Source organism: Neodiprion lecontei, chromosome 2, assembly GCF_021901455.1.
Source record: "Neodiprion lecontei isolate iyNeoLeco1 chromosome 2, iyNeoLeco1.1, whole genome shotgun sequence".
Taxonomy (NCBI): domain Eukaryota; kingdom Metazoa; phylum Arthropoda; class Insecta; order Hymenoptera; family Diprionidae; genus Neodiprion; species Neodiprion lecontei.
The window spans coordinates 2,399,990-2,424,995 of NC_060261.1; the positions used below are offsets into that span (position 1 = coordinate 2,399,990).

Sequence of the window (25,006 nt, forward strand, 5' to 3'; positions counted from 1 at the left end):
CACACTGCGCCACGCAGAGACGTAGTTCAGTTTAATTTCGTAAACCAGGTTTTTGGGGGCGTTGGTCATTTCTCAACTTATCTTTGCCGTAGTTAGACTCTTCTGACGTGCTTGTGACGGACAGTCGATTTTTGACAGCTCACGTGAAGAGGTTATGTTCTCCTCGTAGGTAGGGGTTCAATTGTTTGCATTTCGCTTATTACGCAAATGCGTTAAGTAACCAAATTTGAAAACTTACTGCACCCAGTTGGAGTTTTACTCTCCAATTATCGACATGTACTCGATCAAGACGCCGACTCTCCGCATTGACGAGGCCGATTTAAAGTGCAAAAATGGTTGTGGATATTTTGGAAACGAAGAATGGCAAGGCTACTGTAGCAAATGTCACAGAGAACATTTGCAAAAGCAACGGGCTCAAAGAGAACACGCCCGCATTCACGAAAGGTATTTATTATACCAGTGCAACAATTCACTGACACATTGTAACATGCTATCAATCAAATGAATCATTCCAGGTATAACTACCGACACTACTTTCTATTGATAAGCCCTTTATTGATTAGGTCAATATTACTGGTAACGAATAATTGTTCGAACTGCGTTATATATTTACATTTTTTCAGTGATTCAAGCTCTAAGACTACCGTGCACGGTTTTTACAAATTTGAAGAAAAGAAGCGACAGCAAGAAAAGAAAACTAAACTATTAAAGCTGTCAGTCTTTCGCAAGACCGCAACGAAAAGTATGTCCTTATTTTAATGTCTCACATTTTATTTTCATTCTATGATACATCATTCTTAATTACGTTTCATCGATCTTTCAACTAAAGCAGAAACCTAATTATATAATAACAACCATAATAATATACTTCTAGACAACTGGTAAAGTTTTGGTGTTTCCATTCTTTCCTGTCATTCATTTTGATAAGATGTGAAACGTCATGATGGAAATATTCCTTATTTAAGCTCAAGGTTTTAGCGAGATATGGCAGGAGCTGGTTAAGGATAATCCTGAACTTGACAAAGTGAAATCGGAGACCCGTGACCTTCTGGTACAGATCGCTAAGACTCCGGCTGAGAAAGATGTACGAAAGTGTATTCATTCCTTCGTAAACAACATCTTACAAATGAAGGATATTAAGAGCGTTGAGGAGCTATCCGAACTAACTCAGAACTTCTATCAAGTATTTGCCAAGCGAATGGAAAACAGTCCCAATTATGCAGGTAATATTGCACTCTTGGTTATTCATGCGTAGGATATTCACAGAACTGCAGTAATCTCTATTATTATTAATTTTTAGATGTTTCTCCAGAAACAAAAGATCGACTACTAGACTACATCGAAAGATACACTATGACCTTACTCTATAGGATACTTTTCTGCCCGCCATCAACTACAGATGAGGACAAGGACCTTGCTATTCAAAACAGGTAACATCTCAGTTTTCCAATTCAGAGAATGGATGGAAACAGATAAGGTGAAAAATATGCTCAGTCAGTAACATCTTTCTAAACCAATCAAATCTGGTCAAGATTAATTTGATTTATGAATCAAGCTCGAGAATTTTTCTAATCAATCAGGAAATTTTAGAATACGGCAGTTGAATTGGGTGAGCGGAAAGAATCTGGAGTGTCGAATCCACGAAACTAGTTCTGACGTGAGAGAGCTTGTTTACACCTCAATAACAGGTAAAACAATCAAACTTCAAAGCTCAATCGGTCTGATTAATTTCACATAAATGTAACATAGTAACAATTGTTTCAGATTTATTAAATATGGACTCTGTAAAAGCACCGCAAGAGAAGCTTGCCTGTGTTGTTCATTGTTGTAGAAATATATTTGTACTACTGCAACAATCTGTTGGGGGTCCAGCTTCAGCCGATGAATTTTTACCGGCGCTTATATTCATTGTGCTGAAAGCTAATCCTGCAAGATTGAAAAGCAACATAAATTTCATCACCCGATTCTGTAATGCTAGCAGATTAATGACTGGTGAAGGAGGTTACTACTTCACAAATTTGGTATTAGTTCTACTCTGGGCTACGAAGAACCGCACAACTCAAAGCAATGAATATAAAATTTGCTGAAATCCATGCCTTCAAGAAATTTTATTCCCAATTTTGTTCCAGTGTTGCGCAGTATCCTTCATAGAAAATCTTACTGCCGAGTCATTAAACATGCCTCAGAAAGATTTCGATGCATATATGTCAGGAGCACGCGTTCCAGCGAGCACATGGGAATCTGCTCTCACTATGTGCGAGGTAATGATGAATACATCGTTGAAGAATAATTCCAACACTCTCATAGCTTACAGATTTTTATAATTTAGAGTATACACCTGATGTGCGAACACATAACACTGCTGGATGAATTGAAAGCGAAAAATTTGGAAATCATAGCAGAATCCGATGAGCTTAAGAAAAAAATGCAACAATTCCCAGAAAAAGTTGAGGCGGAAGTTGACGCTGCGATAACTCGCACTCCCCTTATTATCACGCCGAGTCAAAGGATACCGACTAATCTTGACTGCGTTGATGCAGAGAGCTACCAGCTACCACCACCAATTATACCACAAGTACAAAATATTGATGTAAAATCATTTGTTCCAAATTTAATATCAACTTATATCTGTAATATGAAATGCTGAAAATTTCTGTGAACTTACTTTCTATTTGCGAATACTTTTTAATCCTCACAACATTACTTTATCGCAGTATTCATCCACAGATTTACCCTCAAACCCTGAACGACGAAACAAATGAAACACTGACATCTCACGTTGGTGATTACAACGGACCTTCGATCGAGGATTGCATAACACCATCTCCAACTTTTGATTTCCCAGCCTTTGACTCAGATGGTGGTTTGCATGGAAGTAAAGGGGATGACGATACCAGCCTAATTAGCTTGGATACACAATGCGATCTTACAGCAGAAGAATCGTATCTACAAGACAGAGACGCCTCTGATAGTTTGCTAGACGAATCGCAAGCATCGGGCACTAATTTACCATCGCCTCTAAAACCAGTTTGTTCTCTACGTGAAGATTACCATGGATTCTCAATCCAAGGTTCTAACATTCCCACGATCCCGTGCAACACTGGTGATCTTTCTCACAACACTTCGGACTTGGAGGCAGATAACTATTCTGGCTACTTTCACAACATTTGAACGATTTGCAATTTAAACATACACTTGATTAATTTCAACCATAACATATATATCTAGATATGCACATTCATACATACCATACATATAGATATATATACACATACATATAGGTATATATACACATACATATAGGTATGTATACAGTAGTATGCAGGAATTAAGATGTAACTTGCATCTTATCTAGTCAGCTTCGAAGGATTGGATCGTGTCTTGTATCGATGGCGAGGTAACGTCTGAGATTATCGCTTTGTTATTCAAGATCCAATGAAATCAGCAATATTTCTAATATAACTTACAAATCAGATGCTGGATTAAAAACTATAGGTTTCAAGCTAGGATATTTGCACTGCTATGCTTACAATTATCTTATAGATTCTGCTACAGTGAAAAGTGAAAAAATGACAAGTAGGTGCTACGTTACCAAGACACTGCATCAAAAGTGATCAGTATACATTCTGGAGTAGATCATCATGTAAGTAGGCTATAATCTGAATTTAGATATAAATATTTACCATTTTGTAGCTACAGTTGTCATCATTTTCTCCAATTTGTGAGTTGACCACATTTTTATATACATCACAATTTCAGTGCATGTCAAAAAAACTGATATTCCAAACTTATATGAATATATAATTGCTAATGCCGTACTTTAATAAATTCAATTATAATCAACTAGGTGGTAGTCATTTGTAAACATTAATTATTTTCATATCGGTTTAACGATCAACCTTTGTCACTCACACTCAATTTGATTTCAGAGATACTGCACTAGACTAAGTGAGCGAATTGTGTCAGTCATCATTTTTCTTTTAATCCGATAGGTCCATCCTGACTAACAATAATATATATTTAAATGAATTTGTCTTGATATGAGGTAAAAAATATATTTTCATTAGAATTATAACGAAAACTAATATTGGTTATTGTAATTGGCACTTTTAATCGAAACTTATATTCACTATACATGGGTATACAAAGAGTGTATGAAAATAATTTTAAGGCCTGTACAAATAAATTCACGTATCGTATGAAATTTATTTATAGTGGTGTAAACCAAAAATGAAGTATAAAGTCAATACATGTGGTTGGAATACAGAATTTCGGCAGAATTTATTGTTAGTATGATATATAGCAACATTGAATTAGTGAATTGTGCAAATCGTGTTTTTTTTTTTTGTACATCACATTGACTAACTGATATCAATTACATATTTGGTCTCAAAGTCTGATTAGAATTCAAATTTTTTAATCTCTTACGGGCAGCTAGTTACCGGATTATAAACGTGACAAAAGTTAAATATATATAAACTATTTGTTAAACTATGATTGTACAGAAACCTAAAGAAGTGTGTTTGGAATGTGAAAAATATGTGCTACCTCACGCAAAGATTTTCTTAATTATTGAAAGCCAATGATACAAATAAGTTTGTACTTGGAGAAATTCTGTTATAGAACCATTTTATTACCTAATATCAGTTAAAGTTCTGTTTTCGGTATAAGTTTCACATTTTTTCACAAAGCCCGTTAAAGTGTGTCAAATATTTTTAATGCAGTTTGAGTTTATTTTTTAATTGGTGAACTTACAATATTTACAATTATCAAACATAATATCATCGTTGATACATAAGAAATAAGTCTTTATGCCAGAGAGTGTAGACAGTGTTAGTGTTAGTGTTAGTGTGTTATAATTTTTATATATTCATATTTATTCTCATCTCAACTACCAACTGATTGCCGGTAAGTAAAACTGAATCTTATATAAAAGTTACAAAAGTATTGCAATCAGTGAAAAAGTATACTATATTATTGCAGAGTAATGAATGAAAATTCCATATCTATAATATCCTCAAAGTGTAATAAAGACACAATAAAGTGTTACAGAGTTATAAAACGAGCGAAGAATTTCAGTATTCTGCAATAACATATTTGAATATCTAGAGTTCATACTAAAAAAAATACCTACAAGATCTATGTAATCGCATTATCACTAAAATCTACCCTGTTTCATTAGGTTATCAATCTATCTAATTATAAATAGTATTACAAGATATTGATTCATTTTTAACAGTAGTCGGTGAATAGAAAAATAATTACATAACGTAACGAATAAAGTACAATAAGCCTTGTTTTACACTTTCGTAGAAAGTTACTACTTTTACATTAAAAATCTATAGTATTTTCTATACCTTCGTCGAGTATAGAATATGCCCATTCGCGTCTATCTACTTTCTATATCTACACAAGTTTACTGGGCAAAACGAACTGGGGATGCCAAATGAAATATAAATGAGACGAAGGTCTTATCGTACATATAAATACTCCTGTCTCATTTATATTTGATCCAAACACTGCTGGAATTATGTGCAACAAGCATTTCCTAAAGTTGCGCTTATTAATTAAATAATGTCACACACTATTTTGTACCTAGAAACTGCTACAGTCGGCTAAAATATAGGTAGACTTGCTTCTATGATTATACATTGCACTTAATTACGTTTACATCTATTGATGTAAATTTCATCACAAGAACTACAATGTGCCTGACTGCAACTGAATTTTTTTATCGTAACAAGTTTCTACTTAAATCAGGAATTAATATTTCTCCACTTATGCATAGTGGATTTAAGCATTCTATACCATGTTATTTTCAAATTTACAATTTGGTAAAATTTTAACCATGAATTTTATGTATTTATACTTTCTCAAACACATTTTCGCTCAAGTAAATTTAACTACTTATATGTATAATACATTGGATTGAACGCATTAATTCTTGATAAACGGAGAGTATATAAAATAATTTGAATATCAATCGAGTATTGAGTAACTTTTCAGTAACAACTGAGAAAAAAATTATATGCAATAAAAATCGTTTGAAACACATGATTTGAATCGTTCCGTTTAGTAATTTGGAATAAATTATAGATTTACATCCAAAATTTTTAAGGCGTTCCATAGATGCAATACATGGAAATCTTCAAAACTTTTTTAATCGGTAACGTCAATCTCAATGTTTATGCGTTGAATAAATAAAAAAAAAATATATATATATATAAATTATAACATCCACATGTTGGATTCATAAAGCTCATATGTGTGGCATATTTTGTACAATTTTATGGTCTACATCTATACAATTCACATTCCGAAATCATATAAACATAATATAATATTAAAGTGATAACTGATTATCTTTTTAGGCAGCAAAACGGAAAACCGTCAGAATTCCATTACTCTACAATTGTTTCTATCATATTTTTGCGATTCGAAGAGTTCAGCAGTCAATTGTACATAAAATTATGGAATACTAATACAAAATGAAAATAATAAGTAATAGGTCACAGCCTCGGTTTTCTCACTCACAAAAATCCTGTATCTACGATCAATCGTCATTTGAGTTCACTCTTCGACATTGGAAGGAGCATCTTTGAGTGATTGAATTTTTTTCTATCTCAGTGGATCGACATAAAAAAGGTAATATTTATATTTGAAATGAATACCATGTATTATAGAGTCTTAAGAAAAGTGAACATATGATTTAAGTCACGTACTATCATTTAGTCGGAACTTTGTTCACACATAGTTCGTGAGACTGGTAGATTGATTACAAAATGAAGAAAGGATTGTTATTAAGAGTAGCACGATTGGTCAGATACACAGATTATGAGCGGTGAAATATAATACGGTCAAAATACGAAACTAACGCTTTTGTAGCACAAAAGACAAGCACCTATTTCGTCTAAAAATATTCTTTAATATAAATAATGAAAATAATACGCGCCGATAACAGTCGCGATGTGAAAGTTAAAGACGCAGTAAAGAAATGAAGTAGTCCATAGGTGGTACGAAGCATTAATGCATTATTGGGTATGGTGTTTTTGATGTAGTATGCAGAGGTCATTCAACTCTGCCAAATAAAATTACTAAAATAATATATATAAATTAATTGTAATATTCAACTAACATGTTGAGTGATATTGTGTTTAGCTGCGAGTGATTGCTTAGTAGAGTCAATAAAACGTATACGCAAATAATAATGGAAAAAGAATGTTGAATACTGCAAAATGAAATGATATAATACTATATCGGTTGAGCTAGTTATGTGCGGCACGTTTTCCGTTCATATATCCTATCCAACGTTCAGCAGTCGTGGTAAAAATTGGGTCGTTATCTATCGTGCTTAGTAATAGAAGTTGATTGACGTGTATTGCATGATAATCCCACCTGGCTAAATTTGGCGCGGTTCTGAGCGTAAAGTGACGTAAATCATAAGTAGTTCTTGAACCCATATCATAGAGTGTCAGCATGCTTTTTAGCGACGCCATACCTTGGTCAAAAAGTGCCGATGCTTCGTCGGCATCTTTGCCTAATGCTATTGTTTTCAAATCGTATAAGCCAAGCAGTGAGAATATGAAACCGTTAAGTACAAAAGAAGAAGGTGTCGTGGGATACTCTTCATACCAAATGTATTTACCAAGAAAAGAAGCAGCCACTCCGCCTTTCGCAGAAGACAATCTGAAAGGTCGTAGGCCTCTGATAGCTGCCTGCAAATATCTTTTCTCGCCAGAATGGTAATAAGCTCTGGATAATACTGAGATGGCGTGCCCTTGACCCATGCTGGAGTACCTGAAATTCATTAAATTTACAAATTTTCTAATGAATTCGTCAGGTAATTGGCCGGTTTAGATATTTTCTCAAACGTCAAATTATTGTGCAATTAACATTGAATCGTGTTTCTTTTTTTTTAGGTCTAATCAGTTCAATTAAGGAAACCCTACCATCCAGGTTCCAGGGTCGCCATTCCAGTAGCAACTTTTCGTCTAACGGGATTGGGCCAACCCCCTGAAGTCACATTTTGATTAGCAGCAAGCCAACGAGCAGCGTCATAAAATTGTTCCATATGTTCACTGGTCGAGAGTGTCACATTGTCAATCATTCCAGAACCATAAAGTATCATTTTGATGGCCTGAAAATCACACACCAAAATGTGTTTAGGAGGTTCAAGTAAGACGTTAAGGATGTACAACCGTGTAGGTCAAAATCGTGCTAAGCTAATGAAAATTATACGAATTGTTTTCACTTCTATTTTAAACACTTGTGTAAAAATTTAAAGCGATTGTCTGAACTATACCAGAGTTATTACACTTTTAATTTTTTACGATTTTACATTGAGCCTGACAGTTTCCTATAAGAATCAATGTAAAATCGCAAGAAATTTGAAATAAAATAACTCTGGTATAGTTCAGACAATCACTTACAAATTTTACACAGATGTTCAAAATGAAAGTGAGGACAGCTTGTATAATTTTGATTGACCTGGCACAATTTTTACCTACGCGTTTGTACACCCTTAACTTCGTGCTTATTGATGGTTCCTTGGATCTGGTTTTTTAAATCCACGACTTTGGCTAAGGTTTCTACCAGACGCCTCACAATCAGTGTTATTGTAGTCCTTGTTGATTAGATTTCTCAACCAGGCAATCTTAGCTTCTGTTACAGATGTTTAATTAGAAATAACAAATTCTAGGGTTGGAATATCAGCAGGAGGAATGGAGGAATATTTCAGAGTTGGAAAATCGGTTACCTTCAGCTTCGACCGTGACAATTTCTTCTTTGTCTTGTCATTCAAATTAAGCCCTTTCTGCAAATCAACTACTAGATCTCTAGTGAGATGCTTCCAACGGTTGTTGGACAAACCAATTCCATAATAAATATGATTGTCTCTAGTGTGCATAACTAAGTTTCTTGTTGTATAGTGCAGATAATACACATCCTTTTTTTCCCTAGATTGAAGTACAACGGTGACGCTGCCATTGTCCTTAGTGCACAAGTCCAATTTCAGTACCAGGTCAAGCACGTGATCAAACTTCAGTGATATACCAGAGCTGCTAGTTTCTGGAGTGGCATATTTCATAACATAACTGTTGACCAGTTTATCATATTGTCTCGAAACCACCGACCCCTGAGGAACCGTCCAAGTTTGTTGAGTCTTATCGGAATCCTCAATTGTTTTTTTATGTGGTTCTGGCTCGGTCAGGTTCTTACTGTAATGGGAAAGCCCGAACTGGGCAATCTGTGTTGGATAATAGTAACCCTGACTTTCCCATTGAGTGGAAATTGGCACTCCATCACTTCCGCTCACACACTTTACTCTTTCTCGAACCTCAACATTGTAATTCTCAAAGTACATAAACACCCCTCGCGGGTCGTATTTACCCTTTGGACTCACTAGCTTAGAGTAGCTGTGAGACCACTCGAATCTCTGTAGACCGTCATATGTTGCAAGCTTTCCATATATCTGAAAATAATTCAAGTGTTTCAGTGATTTAGCTTCAGGTGAACTGGTGAGAAGGAAAAGGGATTAAGTTGCCTTTCAAGGCAGGAGATTCTACTCATACAATTTTGGACTACACCTGGCTACGTTTCCTGCCATTCCCTAATCAGTCTATAGTCCAATTGTTCTCACCTCAAAGTACTTATGGATGAATGAGAATGGCAAGTAAACTTCATCCCCTTCTTTTCGACACCCAATAGAATATTCGCCGTTGATATAACAGTCGATTTCTTCATTTCCTGGGAGTTCATTACTAGCCCGATCAAGTACACTGTGCTATGTAGATACAAAAATTTTGTATGACGTACCAGACTAAGGAGAAAATTTTGTCAATTTTTTTCATTACGCGATGATCAGTCTACTCACTTTGTACTGCAGGGTTGATTTCCAATCTGAATTTTTTAACCCGCAGTAGTACCACAAGGTCAATAAAGAGCTGCAAACAGAGGCAACGAGGACAAGCAGCAATGTCTTCAAGTTGACTCTCATCATCATGTACAACCTGGACGAGGACAAAAATCTAAGTCGATACTACTTTGAATTTCCCATTTAGAACAGATGAGGTCATGAATAACAGGAAAATACTAGTAGTCATAGTTTGTGATAAACAGTTATAACTCATCATTACAACATCACTTGATCTTCTCAGAAATTGAAGATACGATAAGGTTTGAAGTCAATTTTTCTGATTTTAGCACGTATGATGAGGCCAAATATGATGTCATGCGTTAGTAATGAAACTAAGGTTTTAGCCTGAACCTCTTGGCCTGAAGTTAGCTCTAACTTGAAACATTGATGATATCATACTTGGTCTGTCTACATCTGATGCAATGCAAAGAGTGATTGATGAGCGGCAAATTTGTGCAGCGTGAATTATGAAATGGAAAAGCAGGACGATAACCAGTTGGATGTTTTTTTTTGTTTTTTTTTTTCAAGGTTGTAAATATTGTGTGAAAAAAATTAAACTATTTTATTCGAGGCCTGACTTACATGACATATGTTTTATATTTACTCCGTTCCTCCTACGAAGTGAGTAGTAGCTCATCAATGAGCTTCATTGAAATGTGGCTGTACTCAATTTGAGGTAGGCATTTTATCGGGGTTTAAACTGGTTAAAACATCGACGAGTAGGTTTACCGTGGTATATCTGAATTACATTTTGTTGTAGAGAATGATTGTACGGTCGATCGTTTCAACAAATAGTGGCCAGGAATAGCCCTCTGAATTGATGATCGTGTAAACGGATGGACTTCTTTACTGCTTGTTTGGACTGACAGCTGTCAAAGATCATTTCCTGTATATGTGTATTTTCCGTAGATTCTTAGGCGGACCACAGATAACGAGTGTTCTCCCGTGATTCCACGAATAACTTCCACCCACTCTCGCCACTGCCTATAAATAACGAAAACAATGCAGATCCGATCCGAATATCAACGTGGACTTTGGCGCCCGCTGTAGTGTGCAAAGTCAAATAGATTGAGCAAACTCCACCTTTGCCCGGTTATCAAGTTGGTATCAACAAATTTGAAATCTTGCTCCGACGGCAACAGCCAGGAGCTGTGTAGCTTTTCGAATGAAGCGAGGAGCGAAAATGCTGCTCGGATTTTTGTTTATGCATTGCATGACTAAGTGGAAATAAAAAAAACTTCAAATAAGCACGGTCGGTGTGCATAATAAATGCTAAAACCTAATCGGAATAATTTCAATCGGTAAGACAGGGCATGTAAGGCATCACCTTAAAAATCTATCGAGTAACCTAGAAGAAGTAAAACAAAAAGCTCGGCAAGTTTTCGATAATTCGCAAAATGTGACATAACGACGGACATGATTTGGCTAGAAAATATATTTCATTCGCATATTCAATGTTATCCCACTCAGCTTCACGGATTTCACAAAATTTGATTTATTGGCAAACAAAATTTGTCATCCCTGCCGGTTGAACAAACAATCGGCGTGGTTTTGCCAGATTAAAAGAATTCCTGCTAAATTTAGGAGGAGGAATTGGAAACTTCCGGAGGCAAGATAGGCGGGAAAGTATGTACGAGTTTTTTCAGGAAGAATTTGGGCAATTTTCTGATTTTTACTTGCTATGTTTGTTATTTTTCCGTGAGACAAGTACGATGAGCGAAAAGGCGACCACTTGAGAGAGTTTTGAGATTCAATCGGTAAGGCAAATGCCATAACTGCTGGTAGGGTAGAGCATTTTAGATATATAGACAGCTCATTCTGAAAGATGGATTTTATTTCTACATGCCAATTATGTACGTCAAACTGTACAAACTTGAATTGAAGTCGCATTTTGTCAGTCGAAAAGTTCAGGAGAAAATTTAGGAGGATTTTTTTTTGTGGGTTAGGAGAATCTGGGAGGATTTCACAGTTACCTTAGGAGACTTGTGCGACAGCGATCTGGCAACACTGTTGAGTGGCGACTGGGTTCTTATCAATCAGCTTCTCTGTCTATTCACTCCTTTCGTACCCGCGTGGGTATATCTATGTATAGACTATCTGCTTGGTGGCTGGCATGGTGTGCGTAAATGCATTCGGTCAGTTAACATCAGTGTGCGTTCGATTGAGGCGAAGGAACGGTGTTTTTTTGTTGCAGCATCAGACGGGCGACAGTAGCAAGTAGCGTTACTGCTTTTATGGGCACTTAATACTAGCTCCTGTTAGTTTTATAATGCAGAAATACTTCATATCCACACTGTTAATCCTCTCGATATCACGCGATGTCTTCGGGTTTAATTTGGAGTACCGAATACCTGTTATCAAACGAGGCTCGGCAGGATCATATTTTGGTTACTCTGTAGCTGAACACCAAGACGTTTCCGATGATGATTCCCAGAAATCCACAAGTTGGTAAGTCCCAGATATTCGGCGTAACTCTTCGCAATAGATTAAATTCCTCCTGTTATTTTATCAATATATTTTACCCCCGTTTTCAGTTATCCGAAACCCAATAATTTATTTATCGTTATCATCTTTCTCACATGTTATCACCTCTTGTGTATTCTGATATTCAAATAACGACTTTCAGTTATGTCATTCAAAAATTTGTGAATTATTGCTAAACTGATTTTGTCACACTTTTTTACTCTGCGGATCTTTTTAACCAAGCCTTGAGAATATACGGCAAGTTTAATAGTCAGCATTTTTTAGATTGTATCGACTCTTATTTCCTAGATGATAGCGAGTCACTTTTCTTACATTCACTTACTCGCTCATTTCTTTTGTTAAACGGTTACATCAGTACCTCATTTCAATTCACTTTTTCCATATTTAATCAAGCATGATAAACAAACATGTTTGTAAATTTTTATGCCAATTTAAATGTTTAAATTCAATTTTTCTTACCTGTGACATAGGATGCTGGTTGGCGCTCCTTTGGATCAAAATCGTCAGCCTGGAACGAACAGATCTGGAGCTCTGTGGAAATGTCCGCTTACCACGAATACTTTGGATTGTGAACAAGTTGTTACTGACGGAAGAACCGGTAATTTAATATAAGATAACTGATAATTGTACAAATCTTCGTTAGTTCTCATTTACTATCATCTATCAAACAACTTTCTCTGTAATCTTTTATGTTGGTACTATTATTTGTGAATAATTTATGTTACAATTATGTTTTGGTCAACCCGGCAGCAGCAGGAATTCGAAGTACTTCAAGTAAGTTAACAAATGGAGTTCTAAGGAAATGAGACACTAGTAAGGAACATTTGATTGCCAATGAAATATTTTTATCTTTATTTACTTAAAAATTTTTTTGGAGAATTCATGTTTGCAGAAATTTTTCTTCGTTTTTCTTTTTATTTTTTACCTCATTTTGCACGCCAATGTTCGCCGATGAAATGAAGCATGTTCGAGAACCTTGAAGAAGACTTTGGCAAGTGAATTTTTCCAGGGTTGATAGGTTATTTAATTATTGTTTCGGATCAACGACGCGATACCTGGAAATGGTATTGTAATCAAATTACATGTTGTTGGTTCAGAATTTCATTTTTTTATTTATAGCTGGGAGACGACCAAAAGGGCCTAGTTTTACTGTGTCTTACATTTTCATTTGTATTCGGTCAATAATCTCCAATTCTTTATCCCTTTGCTTCGTTTTTACTCTTTGTTTCATTTAATATTGTTGTGTAGAAATTGCGGTAATAAACATAACAACTAACTACAGAAGTTAGTCTTGCAGCTCTCATGGTGCTGAATATATGTGATTAGAATGATACCTTATCGTCTATCTTTAATAATTATACAGCTTTATTATAATCAATGTGATCTAACACCTCGATACAGTAGAATTTTATATGGAAAAATTACGTCATCATATTCATTAGCCATTTTGTCTGACCCTAATCTTTGACGCATGTTCGGTGCGCTAATCAATAATTATATTGCAAAATCAGAATGCTTTGTGAACATGTCATTTATATCTGGTAACAACTAACAATTAATCGCGCATGGTAAATATTATTTGAATAATTAGTGAGTTGACTTGTTCAATAACAAAAAATAACATTACGCCGGACCAAAGTAACATGCTGCACAAATTTTTCATGCTTATATTTTGAGTGGCTCAATTCTTATGCAGCCAAGCTTTGCTGCTTCCTTTGTCCACTTTTTAATATTTAGAATTGCGACACTTTCTGACTGACCCAATTAAATTGTTTTAAATTATTTTTTTTCGTCGTACCTACTTTATCTAAAGATAGAGAGGCCTGATAGAGTTCCCGACATCCTGTGTAACTCACGAATTTTGACTGTAACCTTTCCTGTGACGATACGTTTATTTAAAAACATTTTTTACTTCCACTTTATGTACCTAATAAGCTACAGCTACTGGCGCAAGTTTAAAGCATATGAACGCACTGGAGTAAAGGAGATGCATCATGATGGTCTTGTGTTGAAAAGAGAGAAGGGCACTACTTATCAATATATAAATTACTTTCAGTTGCCGATTCCGAAGATTTGGTCGCACCGAATAATGAATCTGAAATAAAAGACAATCAGTGGCTTGGAGTGACTGTTAGAAGCCAAGGTGTTGGCGGCAAAGTTATGGTAGGTGTTTAAATTCATTTAAATCTTTCCATAGCTTCAAAGGTGAGCAAGAAAAAATTCCACCGCAGGGTCAAGAATGATTGAATGTCTACAGGCATAGATATTTATTGGTATTTTATTACCTATTCAGGTCTGTGCTCATCGTTACATTGTCAAAACGCCAGATTCACGATGGGGTCAAGGTCTCTGCTATATTTTGACTAAGGAATTGGAATTCGAAGAAGTTAAGAAGCCCTGTTCTGGCAGACGGACAAACAAGTTAGAGAACTTCGCTTTCAACCTTTCAACGAATACAATTCCTGAAAGATACCAATGTTTAATAATCTATCTTGTCTTATTAATAGAGCTCACGAGGAGTTTGGATACTGCCAGGCAGGTACTAGCGGATTGTTGACGTCAGAAGACCGCGTACTGATCGGAACACCAGGCCCTCACACGTGGAGAGGAAACCTTTTTGTCTTTACTATTGCAGACAATTTTTTGGATCGTGACAACACCATCTATCATGCCCCAATGCAGGACGCTTCTCCCGTCAACAAGTATAGCTATTTGGGTGAGCACGATGATTCGATTGGCCCAAATCCCTGCATTAGTCCTTTCGGCTCTCTATATTAGTTTTTTATTATTTCACAGGAATGTCCGTGGCTGCAGGTAACTTTTTTAGTCTAAACACTTCCTACGCCACTGGCGCACCCCGATCTAACGGTACAGGACAGGTGGTCCTATTGTCAAGACATCACAATCAGGAAGAAATGAGCGTAGACTTGATTTTGGATGGCGAGCAATTCGCCTCAAGCTACGGATACGAAATAACGTCCGCTGACGTTAATGGAGACAAGTAATTAGACCATTGAATTAAAATTTACAGAAAATTTTATTGACAAGTTGAGATATTGTAACGAAATTTGTTTCACCACTTTTTCCTCCTATTTTCAGCCTCACAGATCTTATAGTAGCTGCACCGTTTTATTTCAACAAAGCAGAGGGTGGGGCGGTTTACGTTTACACAATGCTGTGCAAAAACGCAACAAAGAATGAAAAGTGCAACAAACCAACCAAGTTAATTGGACGCGAGGAGTCACGGTTAGTTCAGCCGTCACTGTAATGCGGTGTTCAGTTTTGAATTAGAAATGCCGAAAAGTATACAACCTGTTTCATCTCGCTTTTGCAGATTCGGATTTGCTCTAACCAATTTGGGGGACCTGAACAAGGATGGATACGAAGATATTGCTATTGGAGCACCTTACGAAGGCAGGGGGGCAGTTTATATCTACCTTGGGTCTAAAGATGGCTTAATCACTTCTCCATCTCAGGTTTGTCTCCAAAATTTTCGGCCCATTCTGCTCGATGTAGAATAGAGTATTGTATTACTTCCTAACGTTTGGATCGAATGTTTGATAATGATTCTAGGTGATTCATTCGAGTCAAATGCCAACCTCCCTCAGCACATTTGGGTATTCTTTAAGCGGGGGAATTGACATGGATAAAAATGGATATCCAGATCTTTTAGTCGGCGCTTACGACGACAACGCTGTTATCCTCCTCAGGTCTCGAAAGATCATCGATATTACAACCTACATTCGATATCAGAATAAAGATTTGACTTACCAAGAAAAGATCGCGCCAATAGATCCAAACAAGCATGGATGTCCTGCTGATCCTACTTCTAACTACACGTGGTAAGTAAAAAAGTTGTTTCGATAAAACGAGTATCAGAAAAAGGATGCCAACAATCTGAAGAGAAGTACTGATACAATCGTTTGTCAGTTTCTCATTCGAAGCCTGCTGCAAAACCGCGTCATTGGTCAGAGATGAAGACACGCAAAATCTCCGACTCAACTACTACATAGAAGCAGAAACTTATTCAGGAGTGAGAAAGTTTTCTCGAGTCTGGTTTAAAAATGACAATCTACGTCCAAGTTCTATCAATCGTACTGTAACGCTGGATCCAAAAGGGGTGGTGCACTGCCAATCTGACACTGTTTATCTAAAGGTAAGACTGTAGAGATATAACATAAAACTTGCGTACTTGAAATAAGTGGAAATTGAGGTACTAACAAAATTATCTTTATAGGAAAACACACGTGACATTCAATCCCCGATAAAGTTTAGATTTAATTACACGTTGATTCAAGAAGAACCAGTTATGCCGGTTGAAGGAGACCCGTTGCCTGAAATGAAAAACTTTCCCATACTGAATCAGCAGGAAGCTGCGAGAATATTTGAAGCTACTTTCCAAAAAGAATGTGGATCGAATGATATTTGTGAAAGTAATGTTCAGCTTCAAGCAGCGTTAAATCTGACAGGTAAGTTGATCGCTTTGTAGTCAATTGATTAATCAAAACAAATTATTTCTGCATCAAATACCGTTTGACCTGAACGTTTTGCTTTTCATTTTGATAGCGTTATCAACCGCGCCAAACTTTTATGAATTATTGCTTGGCGAAAAGGAAGAAGTTGTCGTTGATGTAAACGTGACAAATATTGGAGAATCTGCTTACGAGGCCCAGCTCTTTATCATCCATTCACCAAGCCTAAGCTATATTGCTAGTAAAAGTAACGATTCGATCCTTTGTAACTTGTACAATAACACTGTCGTCTGCGCAATTGGAAATCCGTTCAAAATGAACCAGTCTGTGAACATACAAGTCAGATTTGACCCTAAAGGGCTCGGGGACAATGAGTCTCAACTTGAATTCATAACTTTTGTCAATTCAACGTCAAAAGAGGTCATCGAAAAGAAGCCCATTTCTTTGAAAGCCACTGTCTCAAAAAGGGCTGAATTATCCATTCAAGGGTAAGCTATGGCGGATAAATAAATAAAAAAAAAAATCACCTTTATAAAACTGTTGCTGTATATCTATTTTTACTGTTTTACTGAATTTGTTCAAAAGTGCCTGTATTATGTCCTAAACAATGTCTTCACTGTTTCTTTTTAGGAATATACAAAGAACGTATTACGGAGGACTTGTAATTGGCGAATCTGCCATAAAACATCTGCACGAAGTTGGACCAAAAGTGTCACATGTTTACGAAGTATTCAACGAAGGTCCGTGGAAAGTGAACATCGTCGAGGTTCACATATCCTGGCCTTACGAAGTTGCTAATGATAAACCTCACGGCAAATGGCTTCTCTATTTGGAAGAATTGCCAACAGTACAAGGTAATAATTTCATACCTCGCCATTTTTTAATGTAACTTTACCTTTTCGAATAATGCGCTATTTTCTCTCAATCTACTACAGCCTCAGGAGGTGGTCAGTGTTCATTACCTTACGAGCACGACGTTAATCCGCTAGGATTACAAGGAAGTCTTAGTCTCGATGATGTGGACGCTATCTTTCCATCGACCACAGTTATCTCACCACTTAACGGCTACATGAATCGCTCGAGTAATATGCGAAGACGTAGAGACACTGAAAAAGTAATAAACACAAAGACGATGATTGGCGAAGATGGTCTGAGGCACCAAATTGTCTCTATGGTATATTTTGTTCTTATTTTTATCAAATTATCAAAAACTTGGAATATTCACAGTGTAAAAGTAGCGCAGACTTAACGATGAGAAATTCTATATGTGAGTTGAGCTTATGTTATCACAGATTAGGTATAAATATTGATTATTGTTATGATTATTACAGAATTGCAAAGCAAGCACGGCAAAGTGTTTCGATATTAAGTGCATAATATATAATTTGCAAAGGAATCAAGAAGCAGTAATCGCAATTAAGGCCAGGTAAGTTTTGTAACTTTGGGTCAACACCCGAGTCGATTACAAATAGACAAGTTTGAAAATGAGTTTGAGTTATTTAACTTTTATTACGAAATTCGTTTTGTTTTCAAGACTTTGGAATTCAACGCTAGTCGAAGATTATCCAAGAGTGGATGAAGTTAGGATTGGATCAAATGCAAGAATAATTATCCCGTCTAACGTCGTCATAGAACAGGAAAATCTGAAAGACGACGAAGCTGTCGTAAGTTTTCTAATTCTTATCTTCTTAGACGTTTATTCATTCAGTATTTTCACTGGTAAATCGACATGGAAAATCAACGTCTGTTTATCTAGGCGGAAACCATAGCTTATCCAAGTTTACTGGGTCAACAAGACGCGGAACCAGTGCCGATATGGATAATTATTGTGGCTATAGTGGCAGGCTTGTTACTTCTTATTCTGCTGACACTCGTGCTCTGGAAACTTGGATTCTTCAAGAGACGCAGGCCCGATCCCACACTATCTGGTAATCTTGAGAAACATAGAGACGATAACCCGGAGAACGAAGCACTGTTCAAGCACTGAGGTACTTATGTTGAAAATTTATTATTTTTATTATTATTATTATTATTGAGAAGATACTGAAAAAAATTTCGAGTATTTTGTCGCACTTTATTATCGGCTAATCATTCATAGATCAAATCCAATGACGCCTTAAAAAATTGGTATAAGCGTATTATTGATTATGTATGTTACGTTTTTATTGTTGGTATTTAGACAAACAAAATGAAAGAAAAAATGCGATAAAAAAAGAGGATATTTAAAGCCAATTGTTATTATGCATATTGTGATAATGATAATCTCTTGGTTCATCTATTTCTGAGCGCGGCTAAATATGTTTTTTTTTAACAAAAATTATTTTTCGTTTATTTCTCTGCAAAATTTTACGTATTTATAATATATATTTTATACGTATATTATTATTTTCACATTAGGTAACTTTTGGGTACAAAATTAATTACTACTTCTTTACATTTTACTTAATTTGAAAGTAAAAGACAAAAAAAAAAAAAAAGAGCCGAACATTTAGGATATTTTTATCGACTATTGGTAACGTGTAAAGAAAGGGCTGAAAAATAGTATTAAAAAAGTACTGATGCGACCAAAGTAATGAAAATTTGATAACTGCCTAATTAATTATTATTTTTTTCTTGTTTTATTACTACTAATAATGTCATAGACAATATAATCTTTATTTGACTGAGTCTATCTTCGTTGAGAATAGACGAATTTATTTAAGTTACTAGCAGTCTTTTCGTGAAAAACACGCCCTGTTGTCAATATAAATATTCGTGTTAGATCAAATGAAATCATAATAATTATTACTACGGTGCCTTAAATTAATCGCGTTATTATTAACAACACTTTAGAAACGATTCGTACGCAAACAAATGATTTATGCATAAGTATTTGAATTTGAGACAACAAAGTGTTCTTGTTAAAAAAAAAAAAAACAAAATGTTTTTACTGTACATCTCTTAGATAGTTTAATAACTGCGGTAAGACTGACAAGAGAGGTATTTCATAACACTACGTCAGAGTACTTTAGTTTTGGTGGTAAATGAAAAAAATTACCACCACAAGTGTATAAGTAAAATGTAAGGAATTAGGGAATCAGGTTTATAACATTGTTTTGAAAAAATATTACAATATATTCATTAACATTCGTTATAGATTTTTAAACAATATATTTGTAAAATCTAAAAATTCGAAACTACGGCGAACGCCAAATATTTCCTTGTTATATCGATCCATCACTCGTGTACTGTGATATGTACGAAATTGTGGTACATCTAATTATATACTTGACGAAAATTCAAGCGTTATAACAAGAAAAAAATTCATTAATACAGCTATTTCTGTATCTACAACAACAGCGCACATGGTTTTTACAGAAAAATAATTCCTCGACTTGGTATTCTATAAAATTTTGTAATACAACACAGCTAACCAACTTTTTACTAAACTAGTATAAACTGTACTTATAAAAGATATGAAAATGGGTTAATGTGTAACGAATGAACTTATCCAAGTTCAGCTTTTCAATTCTGACGATAATTGTATGATATAATATCGATTCCGTCTCTAATTCTTTGACGATCAATCAAAACCGGATGAAACAATTTATGTGAATTCTGAGCTTCGTTGATATTGCTTGGCCGAGTTCCAGATTTCGCAATATGTTTCTTTGAGCACAATTTAACAGGAATTAGGTGAATATAAATAGGAAGTATAATAAATCACTACCATATTACACATATCACTGCCATGAGTTATTGTATATTACTACTACTTCTGGAATAGGATAAACATTCCCTGAAGCGAATGATAATTAGCGAAGAAAGTAACAGAAAAAAATAAAATAAAAATACTATAAAGAAGTTTAGATAAGGGGCCATCCATAAATTACGTCACACGAATTTTAGAACTTTTAAACCCCTCCCCCTGTCCTTGTAACAGTTTGTGACATTTTTAGAACCCCCTCCCCTCTGATGTGACGTCACAAATTTTTAAAACTTATGCATGTATTTAAAAATAATCAAAAGAAAACAGTTATTTTCATTTTTTTCTTATTTTTATTAAATAATATTTATATATAAATTTCGTGTTTTAGTATTGTAAATTTTAACATGTGACGTCACAAAGCTTTTGACCCCCCCCCCCCCATTAACGTGTCACGTAATTTACGGATGGCCCCTAATGGGAAAAAAAAACACTAATCTTTTAATTAACTAGCAATATACACGCACTTTTGTATATCAGTCTCTCATACCCAATGTTATGTGTGAACATACATATTCGATACTTAATAATTGCATTTATACATGTACAGGGTATATATCAGCACAACTTTTTCATATGAACATAAGGATAATACATTATATACGTAATTCAAATTTGTGACAGCACGGTTATTATTAACGGTACTAAAATAACTTAATCATATTTTACACACTGGTCGTTTCCGACTGTAATTAAAAAGTAGATGAAATTTTAAACCAATAGGCAGCTGCGAATATTTTCCCAAACTAACTACTTTATGCACCATATAAATAATAAAAATTCATAAATTACAAAATGAGTTATCGGAATAATTGAACAATTTTCATCTACGTCATAATATGCAGAAATAAATTTGTCATTGGAAAGCGTTATGGGAATAAGCGCAACGGAGAGTCGAGAGCTAAAACTCTGTCAATATAAAACGGAAAAAATAAAAAATGTGTACATATTTCCATTCTTTAGGATTACATGGATAGTGGCGTGTCTTGTATTTACTTACAACAAGACAATGAACTTTTGGCAAATAGCTTAATACACCTAGCTGATCAAGGTTCAAACGTAGTTATTGATATATCTGGCATCTGTATTTATACATTAGAATTAGAATTTTAATAACGTCTAATAACCGTTTTCGTGGTTTCATTTTTATTTTTTTTTTTTTAACAAATATAGGCTGAAGTAACAAAATAATATTATATTGTATTGCTTGTACGCTGATAAACAAAAACAACGTTTTATAATATCTTGTCAATTTTATCAAAAAATAAGCTGATAAAGAGTGGTGGATGCTTATGAAACGTAATTCTGTAAACACTCGTCGAATGAGTTTCAATATTTATACCATGTCAATATTCGCAAATGAATTTTTTTCACCTTCATCGTTAGAGCCAAACTTTCAGTACATTCCAGTGATTTGACTCATGTAATTATTATTTTTATACAAATCGTTTAGTACGATAAAAGGAAAGAAAAAAGGAAAGTTTCATAAGCATCTTTGAACTTTGGAATTTTTCTGAAGTTTTAAGCTTTAATTAGAATTGTTTTAACCTTTTGTTAGTATAATTTAATATTAAATCAAATAATCAATAGTGTTTTTGCAATACGCTATAGCACTTTTTATACACCGTGCATGAGTGTATTTCTACACTAACCACAATCAAATCTTAATATCCTGGACATAACGATTTTAAAAATTTTTGTACTTAATTTTATCCGGGTACAGATCATCAATTACTACATGGTGCTCCAATTTCATACTTTTAGATATCTATATAAAAAAAAAGTATAGATATATATATATATAATTATATAGCTAGTAATAAAAATTTATTAAAAAATACACATCAACTTATACTTCCCCTAGATTCAAGTTGACACAACTCTCGATTTGTGTTGTTATATTTAATAAATATGCTTTTAATATTCAGAATGTCTAAAGCTAATTAACTCGCTTTTACTTTATTTTGAAAGTAAAACAAAAATTATAAGTCTGTATACGGAATTAAATTAGCCAGAGTCCCGCTAAAAGATAACTGGTCATTTATAATAATTTAAAAATAAAACTTGTTAAATTTGAAACTTCCCAAATTGAACGAAATTTCGGTTACTCGTTTAATGTCGCGATTCAGTGATGGGCATGAAATCTTTTATGCTCTAAAAAAAAAAGTAACGAAGATGAATTAATCAAAATAATGATAACTTTAATTCAAGTTCCAATCTTCTGATAGCGGCGCTATTTAACGGAATACAATCGGTATTCAATTAAATCTTCTCAGCCAATTTTTGTAAATGTTTGCAGTCTTGAATGATGAATCTGAAAACGCGATTGAATAGTCAATACAGGTGTAAATTATCATCGACAATATTTAACATTGGACAAATTTTCACAAATAAATAGATCTTTTGCTCGAGACATTATTGTTAAAAATATTGCATATGAATTCTACTCAAGGTAAATTATCAGTGTAAAAAAAATATTTTTTGATATTAAAAAGTGCAGTGCGCAAATATTACCGATACAAAAGTATCGCCAGTGGTACGGTGGAAGCGTGCCATAAGGAATGGGCATCAAATGTCCACAGAATTGGAGGGAAGTCGGCAACTTCTAGTAACGTAACTAAAACGGTCCCAATATTGAACCAGGCAATCAATGATGCGTGTTCAAGTTCTTTTCGGTTGCGATACCACCAAGCCATTGTCACGAGGAATGTGAGGAGTCCTGTAAAACGTTCAAGTTTTAGCTTTGCTGGCTGGAATTTACCAACTAGATTCACAATAGTAAGAAAAAAAATTACCAAGGGCCAGGTTGAACTTCATATTATACCCGTAATTTATTTTCCCAGACCATAAATGAGACAGATGTGTATAGAGTACGGTCAAATATCCGCAAGTTACAAAAATGACTGCTCTATAGTTTTCCAATGCTATTCTGCAATTTTTTATCAAAATACGAAAACGTGATTATTGTCTAGAAAAACGAAAATAGGTAATTTTTTAATAGAAAATATGAATCGTGATCAAAATGATAAGTCGACAAATCGATATTTGTCGATATTGAAAAATCTGCGTGACATGTTACTTTTAAATGGGATAAGAAATTTTTCTCACCGTAACATCACACAGTATAAAAAAGTTAGAACCATGGCAAACGCACAAGAATAATCCATCACTTCTGTGAAAGTTTTATCACGTGCATGAAACACTGTAGACCAGATCCACCCATTCATGCACACCTGAAATTAATCTCCTGTATCAATTATATTATCGAATTTAAACGTGAAAAAAATTATCCAGTAACTCAACTCACAATGCTAAGGTAACTCCAGGCTAATTTCATAGGATTGGAAGGTCTTATAGCCTGTTTAAACTTTTTGTACATCGTGTAATGCACTTGGAAGTTTAATATGGAAAATATTACAGAAGCCGGCTCTTGTAGGCCCAGCATTCGAGCAAATGGCCACTGAAATTTAACACGCACCATGATTAGTCGTGATTTTGTGTATAAATAATATGACTGCTCTACTCTTACCTTTCCATAAAATTGAGGAATGTTCCAGCCTTGAGAAGCAAAATAGTCTACGGTTTTCCACATGCAAATGTAACGACAGTTGTCGTCGCATGTCCATAATAATAGCCTTAACTCCAGAGGTGCGCTTTCCTTGAAGCTCATGTCTGAGACAATCGAATGCTGATAAGAATACGGTGGGTGACGGTTTTCAAGTGAAATTTTAACAATGAAAGTGATGAGTGATCAAATATAGCATACATATTGTGAAACACCAAATTTTGTGATTTGAATTTGGATCTGAGCAAGCGATTGATTGAGGTTAACCTGCAAACTATATCCTACCTGTGGTGCAGTTTATCGTGTAGCATTTTCGAAGGCATTCTCTGTAGTAAGTTGATCTGTCTCCATTCGAACATTCAGCGTTGAAAACTGTGAATCCGAGTATTATAATCAGACCGTAAAACAAATTTGACATCTCGGTCGACACCGCCGGCACACAGTGTTGATAATAATCGTTTAAATCGTCGGTGCCGCAAGTTACGCTAAGAATAAACGAGAAAACCTCTACTATTCTCTAGAATTGTAACAATAAAAGGCAATATTATATTCGCGGAGTTTCCGTTTCGTTTTTCCACTCATCACTAATTCGAAACGTGGAAGTTTGAACGGGAACCATTTCTTAATTGCGATTAGGTTAGGTTATGCATAAGAATGAATTAGAAAACCTCTAGACAATATTCTCTAGAATTATAACGATAAAAGCCAAGATTACATTCGCAAAATTTCTGTTTCGTTTTTCCTTCTATCGGTAATTCGAAAGGTGGAAGTTTCAACGGGGGAACTACTACTCAATTCAGGTTAGGTTAAGTTTCTTCTAGCCAATC

The 25,006-nt window shown here is 34.9% G+C and overlaps 4 protein-coding genes across 7 annotated transcripts; 2 read left to right on the forward strand and 2 right to left on the reverse strand.

Moving 5' to 3' along the window:
• Positions 1-54: 54 nt before the first annotated feature.
• On the forward strand, positions 55-4,269 carry LOC107221621 (rab5 GDP/GTP exchange factor). Of its 2 annotated transcripts, XM_046731188.1 has the most exons (10): positions 55-169; positions 248-444; positions 624-742; positions 966-1,223; positions 1,301-1,430; positions 1,591-1,688; positions 1,765-2,021; positions 2,130-2,261; positions 2,330-2,590; positions 2,728-4,269. In XM_046731188.1, exons 2-10 carry the CDS (start codon positions 275-277, stop codon positions 3,169-3,171), a joined length of 1,869 nt encoding a protein of 622 aa, XP_046587144.1. In that variant the 5' UTR covers positions 55-169; positions 248-274; the 3' UTR covers positions 3,172-4,269. The 2 variants fall into 2 exon arrangements, with proteins under 2 accessions (XP_046587144.1, XP_015516159.2); XM_015660673.2 differs by having other exon boundaries at positions 115-444; positions 2,330-2,575.
• LOC107221644 (D-glucuronyl C5-epimerase B) lies at positions 4,254-10,935 on the reverse strand. The gene is made up of 6 exons (XM_015660713.2): positions 10,496-10,935; positions 9,872-10,007; positions 9,638-9,781; positions 8,756-9,469; positions 7,950-8,137; positions 4,254-7,797 (listed from the first exon to the last, which is right to left on the reverse strand). Coding segments are annotated over exons 1-6 (1,716 nt in total). The 5' UTR covers positions 10,498-10,935; the 3' UTR covers positions 4,254-7,265.
• Positions 10,936-12,020: 1,085 nt separating this feature from the next.
• Positions 12,021-22,454, forward strand: LOC107221642 (integrin alpha-PS1). 2 transcript variants are annotated; one of them, XM_046731185.1, is made up of 19 exons: positions 12,021-12,361; positions 12,868-12,995; positions 13,148-13,171; positions 14,454-14,560; positions 14,691-14,818; positions 14,905-15,113; positions 15,194-15,398; positions 15,497-15,643; positions 15,732-15,873; positions 15,971-16,239; positions 16,328-16,553; positions 16,635-16,866; positions 16,964-17,357; positions 17,500-17,723; positions 17,805-18,043; positions 18,201-18,295; positions 18,404-18,533; positions 18,626-18,857; positions 21,578-22,454. In XM_046731185.1, exons 1-18 carry the CDS (start codon positions 12,183-12,185, stop codon positions 18,854-18,856), a joined length of 3,309 nt encoding a protein of 1,102 aa, XP_046587141.1. In that variant the 5' UTR covers positions 12,021-12,182; the 3' UTR covers position 18,857; positions 21,578-22,454. The 2 variants fall into 2 exon arrangements, with proteins under 2 accessions (XP_046587141.1, XP_015516194.1); XM_015660708.2 differs by lacking the exons at positions 13,148-13,171; positions 21,578-22,454 and having other exon boundaries at positions 18,626-19,385.
• LOC107221628 (post-GPI attachment to proteins factor 3) lies at positions 21,197-24,999 on the reverse strand. 2 transcript variants are annotated; one of them, XM_015660682.2, is made up of 7 exons: positions 24,465-24,999; positions 24,144-24,286; positions 23,922-24,074; positions 23,723-23,847; positions 23,410-23,543; positions 23,129-23,333; positions 21,197-22,928 (listed from the first exon to the last, which is right to left on the reverse strand). In XM_015660682.2, exons 1-7 carry the CDS (start codon positions 24,595-24,597, stop codon positions 22,877-22,879), a joined length of 945 nt encoding a protein of 314 aa, XP_015516168.1. In that variant the 5' UTR covers positions 24,598-24,999; the 3' UTR covers positions 21,197-22,876. The 2 variants fall into 2 exon arrangements, with proteins under 2 accessions (XP_015516168.1, XP_046587159.1); XM_046731203.1 differs by having other exon boundaries at positions 24,144-24,302; positions 24,465-24,576.
• Between the last annotated feature and the right edge of the window lie 7 nt (positions 25,000-25,006).

Excerpts from the sequence above, each read along its gene's own strand:
- LOC107221644 (XM_015660713.2), bottom strand. Across the intron at positions 9,782-9,871 it reads AATCAACCCTGCAGTACAAA|CACAGTGTACTTGATCGGGC; the intron begins GTGAGTAGACTG and ends GTATCTACATAG. Across the intron at positions 7,798-7,949 it reads GCGACCCTGGAACCTGGATG|GTACTCCAGCATGGGTCAAG; the intron begins GTAGGGTTTCCT and ends AATGAATTTCAG.
- LOC107221628 (XM_015660682.2), bottom strand. The coding sequence starts at position 24,597 with ATGTCAAATTTGTTTTACGGTCTGATTATAATACTCGGATTCACAGTT. Across the intron at positions 23,848-23,921 it reads CCTGGAGTTACCTTAGCATT|GTGTGCATGAATGGGTGGAT; the intron begins GTGAGTTGAGTT and ends GATTAATTTCAG. Across the intron at positions 22,929-23,128 it reads CTGGCGATACTTTTGTATCG|ATTCATCATTCAAGACTGCA; the intron begins GTAATATTTGCG and ends TCGCGTTTTCAG.
- LOC107221642 (XM_046731185.1), top strand. The coding sequence starts at position 12,183 with ATGCAGAAATACTTCATATCCACACTGTTAATCCTCTCGATATCACGC. Across the intron at positions 12,996-13,147 it reads TGTTACTGACGGAAGAACCG|CAGCAGGAATTCGAAGTACT; the intron begins GTAATTTAATAT and ends TCAACCCGGCAG. Across the intron at positions 16,554-16,634 it reads CTGACACTGTTTATCTAAAG|GAAAACACACGTGACATTCA; the intron begins GTAAGACTGTAG and ends TTATCTTTATAG.
- LOC107221621 (XM_046731188.1), top strand. The coding sequence starts at position 275 with ATGTACTCGATCAAGACGCCGACTCTCCGCATTGACGAGGCCGATTTA. Across the intron at positions 445-623 it reads CACGCCCGCATTCACGAAAG|TGATTCAAGCTCTAAGACTA; the intron begins GTATTTATTATA and ends ACATTTTTTCAG. Across the intron at positions 2,591-2,727 it reads CACAAGTACAAAATATTGAT|ATTTACCCTCAAACCCTGAA; the intron begins GTAAAATCATTT and ends ATTCATCCACAG.